The following is an 11,894-nucleotide window of genomic DNA, read 5'->3' as shown; positions in this document are numbered from 1 at the left end:
TAGTGATGTTGAGCATTCTTTCATGTGTTTGTTGGCAATCTGTGTATCTTCTTTGGAGAAATGTCTATTTAGGTCTTGTGCCCATTTTTATTTATTGTTTCTAGATTTTTTGATGATGGCCATTCTGACCAGTGTGAGATGATATCTCACTGTAGTTTTGATTTGCATTTCTCTAATGATTAATGATGTTGAGCATTCTTTCATGTGTTTGTTGGCAATCTGTATATCTTCTTTGGAGAAATGTCTATTTAGGTCTTCATCTTTTATTCTTATATGTGTCTAGATAAACATGTATGTGTATGTATATTATATTTTTCTTATATCATTAAGATTAATTAAATTTACTTTTCTGTGCCCCGTGACCTAGAAGTAACAAAGGGAATACTTACTCTAAGACCCCTGTAATCCTAACTGATAGATGCATTGCATTTAAAGCATGACAATGTGGTGTCTATCCCATAGAGCTGATTTTCACTGACTATTCTGAATAAGTTGATTATATTGTCTGGTCTCCAATTTGCTGCAACGAAATCTTAGATGCTCCCCCACTCTAGCTTTCTTGTTAGGAAATTGCTGTCTTAGTGAAGCTTGGAATGTCTGAAGTGGTCCTCAACACAGTTGCTATATAAGGGCTGTGAGAGAACAGAATTTAATGGCAAGTTTCTCCATGGGCCAGCGTATAAAGATGGTTTGAAACCAAAGTTGGGGAATGATAAGCATGCGTGATGGAATGACATTCCTCTCCTCTCTTTCTAAAAGCGGCCTGGCTTCAGGAGAATGAGCGTTGGGTTTCACGTGGTCTTGCAAATGCAGGTCTAACTTTGGCTCACCCTTTCCATGTGCCCACCAGTATCTGTGCACCAAGTGACACAAGGATTGTGGAAAGCAGATGGAACATTACAGAGGAGATAATCCTGGAAATTCTAAAAGGCAGACAGGGTCGAAGGATGGAAAGCATTCTTGGGAAGCCAGTGTTTATCCAGCTCACAATAATCAAGAAATCAACGCAAACTCATGCAGCATGACAAAATGTGCATTTCCTATAAGTTACTTCTTGGCCCTCCCCAGTTAAGTCACCACTATGCAGTATCTCAGCCAAATGGATTTGAGTTCCAAATTAGGTTCTTAAAACTCAGATTAGTTCCAACTTAGGCTCTTGAAATTTATAGTAGAAACAATAGTCTTAAAATCTAACACTTTTGATTTACAACAGCCAGGGTTTTTGAAAGAAAAAGGAATTTCAAGTTTCCAAAGACTCTCCCCCCAAAAGATCAATGCACAAAGTTTATGTGGTAAGCAAGATATTAGAAAGAAATCAGAAGAATAACTACAAGGCTCTACTTCTTGCAGATTAAAGATTGTTCAGATTTTGTCAAAACCATTTTTATTAAAAATAAAAAGATATAAAAAGATTTGGACGCTAGTGAGTTCCTAAAAGGGGCACAAAAATGTCTGACAGTGAGCAAAGAACTGTAGAGGGCTGTGGTGTAGAATCAGGTGGCTGGAGAGTGGCTGCAAGGACATGATGACCCCAGAGCAGGTGGAATACATCGCACCACGGTTACACCTCTCTCCAGGGAGGTGAGCATGGGCTAAGTGCCTCCTCTTGATGGCAAGAAGGATGCCCAAGAAGTCTGGAGATGACACTATGGTGAGAAGGAAATGTGTGAAGATACCCTGAATTGAGTGAAACCTAAAATGCCCAAAAAACGCTGCAATGACTGAGTTTACCTGGACCTGAACTTGATTGCTTTTCTGCCATCAGGTGGAATGAGAACTCAAATGTAATTATGTTACAGAAAATAAAGTTCAGTCACTTGCTCACTGGAGTTGGTGGCCTGTGAAAATCTTGCCCACCAAACTCCGAGAAGTGACCTGAGGGAATTTATTATAAGTCTGTAGGTGGGTGTCTCATGGAATCCAAGGGAAAATGTGTGAGCTGGGCTCAGAAAATACCAGAACCAAGTACTGGAAAACCACTGGGGTCTCTTCTCAGCTCTCATTGCTGCTTCTTTCTGCACATCTACTTCCCTCTTCTCTCTCTGAGGACCAACTTTCTGCACTCCCCCATCCATATACCAGAATATAGGGGCATCAAGATCCTACATTATGTGACACGGTTCTAACCACATACAGATTCTAACTTTCTGTCTCTTGGTCTCAATTCCAAATTCTTACACAAGAATCTGATTGGCCCACTTTAATCCCATGTCTGTCTCCCTCAATTCAGTCAGCAATGACCTGAAGGCCATGCCTGTGGTACAAACATGACTGCTGTGGTCCATCACCCTGGTTCAGGGTGCAGTCCTCAGGGAGCTGGAAATGGCTGTGAGCTGGGAAGACAGGATGATGACTCATTCACTGTGAGGCTTGTGCCTCACTTCTCCCATCTACAAAGTAGGAGAAATAATATCTATAATATCCCTACTTCTAAATGAAGGCAAAGAGAGCTAACATTATTAACTTCTCTCCAGGTATCAGACATTGTAGTAAGTTAACCAGCTTATCCTAGTTCATCCTAAAAACAACCTAAGAGATGGACATTTTAATTTCCATCTTTACAGATAAGGAAATTGATGTTCACAGAGGTTAAATCTCATAGCTAGTGAGGGGCAGAGCTCAGATCTGAGCCCAGACAGAACCAGTGCTGCAGCGGAGGAAAGAGCTATTTATTAAGATTGAGATAATGTCTGAAAGCTGCGCATTACGTTCTCAGCTATTAATAAATTGCCTGGGACAGGATCTTGCATGGAGTAAATGCTCAGAATTAAAAGTCTCATTAATAAGAGCACCTGACTCTTCAGTTGCAGCAGACGTCTTATCATCATGAAGTGTTTGGCTCACATTAACCCACCAAACACCTCTACAAAGTGGGCACCCATCTGCTTTAAGAGATTTCTGCCAAGACACATTTTATTAAAAATGAAAAGGGAGATGAAAACAGAAGCCAATACCGATTTTAATTGTAATTGACCTTCAGCCACCATTTGGTGCAGTGGATCCGATTGCTTCTAAAGCTTCCATTGCTGCATCATGTTGAGGTGTGAATTTGCCTTCTTAGGGGCCTGTTGTCATAGAGTCTTTAGAATGTATCCATGTGCTCTGACCTTTTGACCTCCTGAAGCTAAAGAGAACTCTTTTTGATTGGTGCTGAGCTCACACGAATCCCAGAAATCTGCTTGTAAATGTTTGCCAGATGAAAGATTTGTCAACAGGTAATGATTAAATCACCTACTATGTTCTCAGCCCTGAGAATATTAAACCTCTAAGGTACAATCCATGCCTCTGAGAGTAAACAATCTTTTCTGTGCAATCAAAACCCTAAGAACTTAGCTATTAGAGAAAGGCAACTCAAAACCACCTTGAGATTCCCTCTTCATACTCACTAGGTTAGCTGTAGTCAAAAAACGGAAAAGAAATGTTGGCCAGGATGTGGAGAAATTATAACCCTCATCATGTAACCCTGGTGAGAATGTAAAATGGTACAGCCGCTCTGGAAACATTTTGGCAGTTTCTTAATAAGTTAAACATAGAATTATCATATGACCCAGCAATTCCATTCCTGGGTGTATACCCAAAAGAATTGAAAACAGGTGTTCAAACAAGAGCTCATACACAAATATTCACAGCAGCACTATTCACAATAGCCAAAAGGTGGAAACAACCCAAATGTCCATCAAATGATGAATGGATAAAAAAATGTGGCATATCTGTACTAAATGGAAGAAGCCAGACGCGAAAGACCACAATTATTACATGATTCCATTTCTATGCAATCTCCAGATTTATTTCTCTCTATATATAATATAAATATTTATTTATAAATAACTATAAGAGGTATGACCAGAAATGAGGATATCCGTATGAAATGCCTTCTGATTCTATCTGGGCATTCCGTCAGATGGCCTTTCTTCTAAGAGGTGGGATCAGAACATATTAGCTTGGGAGCTGCTGTTGGAAATTGATCCATCTGGTTTTCTAATTGAGTTCAGAAAAGAAATACCACCAGAGCCACATATTGATATCTCAGAATCCTCATTGCCAAATATATATAAATCATACAAGACCCTAAAACTATTTATGTTATACTTTTGGTTACACTTCCCACTGTGTTTTTTTTCCTACTGCGTTTTTAAAACGGTGTTATTATGACTCATGCTCAGTTTCCTATAGTCTATGAATCCATCGCCTTCCAAGAAGTTTTTTTTTAACTCATGTTTACTATCTAAAAGCCTTATAGTTGTAAAGTTCTTTCTTTTTGCTTTTTAAAAAATTGAGATATGATTGACATATAACATTATATTAGTTTTCGGTGTACAACATAATTTTTTTTTTTAATTTTTTTAATTTTTTTTTTTTTTTTTGCGGTACGTGGGCCTCTCACTGTTGTGGCCTCTCCCGTTGCGGAGCACAGGCTCCGGACGCGCAGGCTCAGCGGCCATGGCTCACGGGCCCAGCCTCTCTGCGGCATGTGGGATTTTCCCGGACCGGGGCACGAACCCGTGTCTCCTGCATCGGCAGGTGCACTCTCAACCACTGCGCCACCAGGGAAGCCCCAACATAATTATTTGATTTCTATATATACAAGTATTGTGAAATGATCACCACAATAAGTCTGGTGAATATCATTCACCACATGTAGCTACAATTTTTGTGTGTGTGTAATGAGAACTTTTAAGCCCTACTCTCTTAGCAGCTTTCAAATATGCAATACAGTATTATTAACTGAAGCCACCATGCTGTACATCCCCAGGACTTATTTATTTTATAACTGGAAGTTTGTACTTTTGACCACACTTTGACCCATTTCACCCACTGCCCACCCCCACCCCCAACCTCCGGCAACCACCAATCTGTTCTCAGTATCTATGAGCCGTTTTACTTGTTTTTTTGATTCAGCGTATTAGTGAGATGATATGGAATTTGTCTTTCTCTGTCTGTCTTATTTCACTTAGCATAATGTCCTCAAGATCCATCCATGTGGTCAAAAGTGGCAAGAGGTCCTTCTTTTTCATGGCTGAATAAAATTCCATTGTGTGTGTATATACGTCTGTGTGTGTATGACATCTTCTTTATCCATTCATCCATTGATGGACACTTAGACTGCGTCCATGTCTTAGCTATTACAAATAATGCTGCAATGAACATGAGGGTTCATATATCTTTTCAATTTAGTGTTTTCATTTTCTTCAGATAAATACCCAAAAATGGAGTTGCTGGATCATATGGTAGTTCTATTTTTAATTTTTTAAGGAACTTACATGCTGTTTTCCATAGTGGCTGCACCAATTTACATTCCCCCCAACAGTGTACAAAAGTTCCTTTTTCTCCACATCCTCTCCGACATTTGTTATTTCTTGTTGAGTTCTTCTTTCTTAACAATAGTACCTTGCACTTGTCTGTAAAAAAAAATTACCCTGTTGAAATAGATACCTTTAGGGGTGTCTTCCCAGTTCAGTACCCCCATTTCATTAAGAACATCTCCATCTCCATGAGGCAGCCATGTTTATGATTGATGACCCTGCTTTGCTGGCCACGAATGGACACCTGACCTGAGGTGAGGCAATCATACTTGGAGGTGAGATTCAGGGATGATTGTGTTGTACCTTTTAGCTGGAATGAGGGTTATGGAAACTGAAGAGCAGAAGCTGCCCTCATGGAAAACCATTCTCATCTACATGCCGGGAGAAGCAGAGAAAGTAGACATTTAAAGAGGAGAACAGAACTGATGTGCAAAATAAAGGGAAAAGGGGGAAAAAATGATCTGGTTGGAGAGAGAGAGAGCAAGAGGGAGGTAGGAAGGGAGAGAGAGAGACAGAGACTGAGACAGAGACTGAGAGAAAATAATAGTTCCTGGTAGTTTTCTAGTTCCTGTTGCTTGGCTTTTGTGACGTCAACTTCTGTCCTTAGGTTCTGTGAGATACTCTGGATTTTTGTACAAAGTTCTCCTGACTTTTTTTTCTTTTGCTTAACCTAGCTTGAATAAGTTTCTGTTATTGACTAGGACTACTAGAACTTACTTCTACATCTTGTTTTGAGCCCCCAAACAGACAAATAAACCTTGATTCTTTCTGAATTAATGAAACACATTTATAGACATTTAAATCTGGAATCATCTAATCCAACCCATTCATTCTATACCACAAAATACTGGTGTCTGACGAAGTGAAATTGCCTGCCCAAGGTCACACAGTTAAGAGGTGGCAGAGCCAGAAGCAAAACCAAGGTATTTTGAATATCAGTCTAGTGTTCTTTCCACTAAACAAGGCTGCCTTTTCTTTTTTTTTTAATAACTTCTTTGTTTTATTTTGCCTTTCACATATGACAGTCCCAAACTCAACACTTGGTTTTTCTTTCCTGACTTTCTTATTCTTTCAGCATCTATGTCAACACACTTTCTCCCAATAGCATATGCAATTTGATCTTCATCTGGTGGGTACACATAGGCCCTCAAAGATCCTGGCTCTCCAGCATGGGAACCTGAATCCTTCCTTCCAACTGCACCCATGTCTGTCTGTTCTGGAGCTCTGCGTTGGTCCCATCACCCCTGAGGTGTCCTGAGGCCAGGAAAGCCAAACACGTTATGGGCCAACTCTGAATAAATACGGGGAGCTGCTTGGAGCCCAGGGTGGAGGGTAAGAAGGCAGGTTGTGTCTGGGTTCCATTACAAAGAATTCTGTGCTCAACTGGCAATGTCTGCCATGGCAACACCCACTAGACATGTCTGGAATGGGAACATTGGGGGAAGAGGCTACACACTGGCCACAGCTTCAGAAAGGGACAAGACGTACGTTCCATCCTTGCCTTAGGTGGTGGTTCTGTTTCCCAGGCCACATTGTCTCAGAGGCCAGGTGGCTGAGGAGGTAGTCTGAAGGCCACGAAGCTACAAGTGGCTTCCTTGGACCCTGGACGGGAGAGCATGAGCCCCAAGCTAGAGGGAGCTTGGAAAGGCAGCCCTTGCAGGACCCTACAGCAGTCTACATGCTGCAGGCCACGCTGGCATTAGCTCCTTGTCCTCTGGAGTTGGTTTCATCTAGGCAAAGCCAGCTGGCTGGCTGTCAAAGAGTCAGATGCAACTCGGGGGTCAAAACACTTTTCCACAGCACTTACACAGAAATAACCTTAATCTCTGGGTAAACTTTCCAAGCTAAAAAGCTTTCTCTTCTACATCCTACCGAGAAATCAAAATAGAGTAAAAGGACAGCCTTACTTTAATCAAGTTCCAGAATGAGGACATACAGCTTTGAAAAGCACTGTCTCAAGCAGAAGACGTAAGGATGTGTGAAAGAGAATATTTCTAGAAAATGCCAAAGGCACCAAACATAGCCCCACCTTTGCCTCTTCTGCTTCTCCTCGACGCTACTCCGTACCCCGGATGCGGAGGCCACTTTGTTCAACTAACTTTAGGAATGTCATAGTGCTCCATGAGTGTGTCCAGGTGTCTGTTGAAGTCTTCTACTCTCTGCTTGTGGGGTTTGGATGCCTTCTTCAGGATCCTTTCCATTTGCCATTTCTCCTGCTTCTCCTCAGAGGCCACCTGGGCCAGTGTCCGCTTGTCCAGGCTGCGCCACTTCTCGTTCTTTTTGCTCGTTCCCATCGCTTACAGGAGTTTCACCTTGTCTTTGTTCTTTTTCTTCTTCCGCTTAGTCACTCTGAGCTCTGCGATGCCTTTCAGCTTCAGGGGCTCCTTTTGGATCTGCTCGTAGGCCTCCATGGTGCCCTGCTTAAGTTTCAAGACTGCCTTTTCATGAAAACAGTGAGCCTCATGCTTGGGGCAGAGAACACCTGCTCCCTATTCTAAATGATCACAGGGGTGGGCAGGTGGTCCAGGCTGAGCATTTGGAGTATCCCAGACCTCTGGAGTCAGCTATTGGCCCAGGGATGGGCTTCTGCTCCAAGTAGAGCTACTTAAGGACCTTTTAGGGAGAATAATCAGATACTAAAAGAGATGATCTGAATCCCCATTTTCTGAGCTGTTAGACACTAAGGATCATGTGAGCTTAGTACTGCTAGGGACTTTCTTTTCATCATGAGAAGGCAGATGGCTCTGAAGAACAAGGCCAGCTCAGAGGAAAACAGAACCAAGAGATGAAAAGAGACAGATGCCCAGTGACTTTATTTGAGCAGCTAGAGTCAACCACGCCAGTTATTCAACTCCTAAACTTCTCAGTTACCGGACCCCGTGTACTTCCTTTTTGCTTAAGCTGGTTTGGCTTTCTGGTACATACAACCAGGTAAGTTAGAATACCAAAATGTTGACTAGTAACCACTATTTAATTTTATATACTTTGCTTCTTATTTTCATATGCTACAGAGAGGATACATCTTTGGGTCATTATAAATGGAAGTTAATTATTGTGGTTTAAAGTTTAATTAATATGAGTTATTGGGACTTCCCTGGCAGTCCAGTGGTTAAGACTCCATGCTCCCAATACAGCAGGGGGCACGTGTTTGATCCTTGGTCAGGGAACTAAGATCCCGAATGTCGTACAACATACCCCCCCCCAAAAAAAAGAGTTATTGAGGCTACACTAGGAATAATAATGACAAAGAAATACAACTGTATGTGCTTTTTATAAATTGAGGTATAGTTGGTTTACAGTATTACATGTTTCAGGTGTACAACATAGTGATTCACAATTTTTAAAGTTTATACTCCATTTAGAGTTATTATAAAATATTGGCTATATTCCCTATGCTGTACAATACATACTTATAGCTTATTTATTTTATACACGGTAATTTGTACCTCTTAGTCCCCTACCTCTATCTTGCTCCTCCTCCCTTTCCTTTCTCCACTGATGATAACCACTAGTTTGTTCTCTTATCTGTGAGTCTGTTTCTTTTGTGTTATGTTCACTAGCTTGTTTTGTTTTTTAGCTTCTACATATAAGAAATATCATACAGTATTTGTCTTTCTCAGTCTGACTTATTTCACTAAGCATAATACCATCTAGGCCCATCCATGTTGCTGCAAATGACAAAATTTCATTCTTTTTTTATGGCTGCATAGTATTACACTGTATATATATATATATATATATATATATATATATATATATACACCACATCATCTTTATCCATTCATCTGTTGATGGACACTTAGGTTGCTTCCATATCTTGGCAATTGTAGATAGTGCTGCTGTGAACACTGGGGTGCATGTATCTTTTCAAATTAGTGTTTTTGTTTTCTTCAGATATATACCCAGGAGTGTAATGGCTGGGTCATATGGTAGTTCTATTTTTAGATTTTTGAGGAACCTCCATAATGTCTTCCATGGTGACTGCACCAATTTACATTCCCACCAACAGTGTTCTCGGGTTCCCTTTTCTCCACATCCTCACCAACATTTGTTATTTGTAGACTTTTTGATGGTAGCCATTCTGACAGATGTGAGGTGATATCTCATTGTGGTTTCGATTTGCATTTCTCTGATGATATATGATATTGAGCAGTTTTTCATGTGCCTGTTGGCCATCTGTATGTCTTCTTTGCAAAAATATCTATTCAGGTCTTCTGCCCATTTTTATTTTTATTATTTTAAAAAATTATTTATTTATTTATTTGGCTGCACTGGGTCTTAGTTGTGGCATGTGGGCTCTTTAGTTGTGGCATGTGAGATCTTTAGTTGTGGCATGCACGTGGGATCTAGTTCCCTTACCAAGGATTGAACCGGGGCCCCCTGCATTGGGAGCATGGAGTCTTACTGCTGGATCACCAGGGAAGTCCCCTTCTGCCCATTTTTAAATCAGGTTGTTTGTTTTTTTGATGTTGAGTTGTATGAGCTATTTATACATTTTTGGATATTAACCCCATATCAGTCATATCATTTGCAAGTTCTTTCTCCTATTCAGTAGGTTGTCTTTTCATTTGTCAATGGATTCCTTTGCTGTGCAAAAGCTTTTAAGTTTAATTAGTTCCCATTTTTAAATTTTTGCTTCTGTTTCCTTTGCCTTAGGCGACAAATTGAAAAAACATTGCCATGATTTATGTCAAAGAGTGTTATGCCTATGTTTCCTTCTAGGAGTTTTATGGTTTCTGATCTCACATTTAGGTCTTTAATCCATTTTTAGTTTATTTTTGTATATGTTGTTAGAAAATATTCTAATTTCATTCTTTTATGTGTAGCTGTCCAGTTTTCCCAGCATCACTTATTGAAGAGACTGTCTTTTCTCCATTGTATGTTCTTGCCTCCTTTGTCATAGATTAATTGACCATGAGTGTGAGGGTTAAACACAGTATATCTTTCCATCTGTTTGTGTCATCTTCAATTTCTTTCATTAGTGTCTTATACTTTTCCTAGTACAGATCTTTTACCTCCTTAGTCAGGTTTATTCTTAGGTATTTTATTTTTTTTGATGCAATTGTAAATGAGGTTGTTTCCTTAATTTCTCTTTCTGATAGTTCATTGTTAGTGTATAGAAATGCAACAGATTTCTGTATATTAATTTTGTATCCTGCAACTCTACTGAATTCATTGATGAGCTCTGGTAGTTTTTTTTTGGTGGCATCTTTAGGATTTTCTATGTATAGTATCACATCATCTTCAAACAGTGACAATTTTATTTCTTCCTTTCCAGTTTGGATTCCTTTTATTTCTTTCTTGTCTGATTGCTGTGGCTAGGACATCCAAGACTATGTTGAATAAAAATGGCACGAGGGGGTATCCTTGTCTTGTTCCTGATCTCAGAAGAAATGCTTTCAGCTTTTCACCACTGAGTATGATGTTGGCTCTGGGCTTGTCATATGTGGCCTTTACTGTGTTGAGGTAGGTTCCCTCTATGCCCACTTTCTAGAGGGTTTTTATCAGAAATAGATGTACAACTGTAAATGTGCTTTTGTTTTCCAAGGAAAAGGAATAAATTTATCCTAAGGCAGTACTTCTTGGACTTTTTTTGTTTGTTAGTTTCTGGGCCCTTTTGTACACTCATGATTTATTGAGGGCCCCAGTGACTTTTGTTTATGTGGGTTATAACTATCGACATTTACTGTATTAAAGGTGGCAACTGAGAACTTTTAAAAATACGTATTGATTCATTTGCCAACAGCAGTGATTAATGCACTGCATGTTAACATAGATAACATCTTAGTGTTATAATAAAATTAGTTTTGACCTTGCAGCCCACCCAAGATCTGTTCTAAAGTAAAATGTCAGTCTGTTTCAGAATAGGAAAAAGGATAATGAAAAACAGAACTTGGAAATTACATTTTATTTGCCTTAGTTTATAATACTCGAGTCTGAAAAGTAGCTCTGTAATGTGTTAAAATCTTCGCAAAGTTTGCCCAATTTTGGTAGGTTTGTTGCCTTGATTTACTGAGTAATGCCTCAGCCTACAATGGAAAGGTTATCATTACCTGCTGTGTAACCAAAGATTCTGGGTTTTACCAGAATAATTTCCGGTGCTTTATGTTGACTTAACTATATTCTTGATTATTTAATGAAGAAAAAGAACCAAGGTTCTTCACTTGTGAAAGAACATAGATTTTTTAAAAAACCCTGTTACCATCTATGTTTGTTTTTAAATGCTTTATTGTGACTCTAATTAAATAGGTAATCAATTATTGTTTCTAAGTCATCCATGATCCCATCTTAATTAAGTATCCAAATATCTTCTGATAAGTTTTTTATTTTCATTTCCCAAAAAATTAGATCTTAAATTTAGAAAAAGTAAAATAAAATCAGGATTCGGGGCGGGGGGGCATTCTTTAATCGTAATTTAAAAAATTTTTTAATCTTTTTATTGTGGTAAAATATACATAATATAAAACTTACCATTTTAGCCATTTTAAAGTGTACAGAAAATCAAGATGTCTTTTTTTTTTTTTTTTTTTTTTTTTTTGTGGTACGTGGGCCTCTCACTGTTGTGGCCTCTCCCGTTGCGGAGCACAGGCT

The 11,894-nt window shown here is 39.4% G+C and overlaps 1 protein-coding gene and 1 pseudogene across 1 annotated transcript in view; one reads left to right on the top strand and one right to left on the bottom strand.

The window, feature by feature from the left end:
* The window catches only part of PLEKHA8 (pleckstrin homology domain containing A8), a 114,467-nt gene extending 103,579 nt beyond the window's left edge, over window positions 1-10,888 (top strand). The window contains exon 14 of the mRNA XM_055084939.1: window positions 10,582-10,888. Coding sequence (XP_054940914.1) covers window positions 10,582-10,773 — 192 coding nt within the window. The 3' untranslated portion in view covers window positions 10,774-10,888. The remainder of the gene's footprint in view (window positions 1-10,581) is intronic.
* LOC112066910 (protein FAM32A-like) lies at window positions 6,451-7,714 on the bottom strand (annotated as a pseudogene).
* Window positions 10,889-11,894: the final 1,006 nt, after the last annotated feature.

Source organism: Physeter macrocephalus, chromosome 5, assembly GCF_002837175.3.
Source record: "Physeter macrocephalus isolate SW-GA chromosome 5, ASM283717v5, whole genome shotgun sequence".
NCBI lineage: Eukaryota > Metazoa > Chordata > Mammalia > Artiodactyla > Physeteridae > Physeter > Physeter macrocephalus.
Note: the sequence above shows the minus strand (reverse complement) of the source record. Positions and strands in the feature narration are given on the sequence as shown.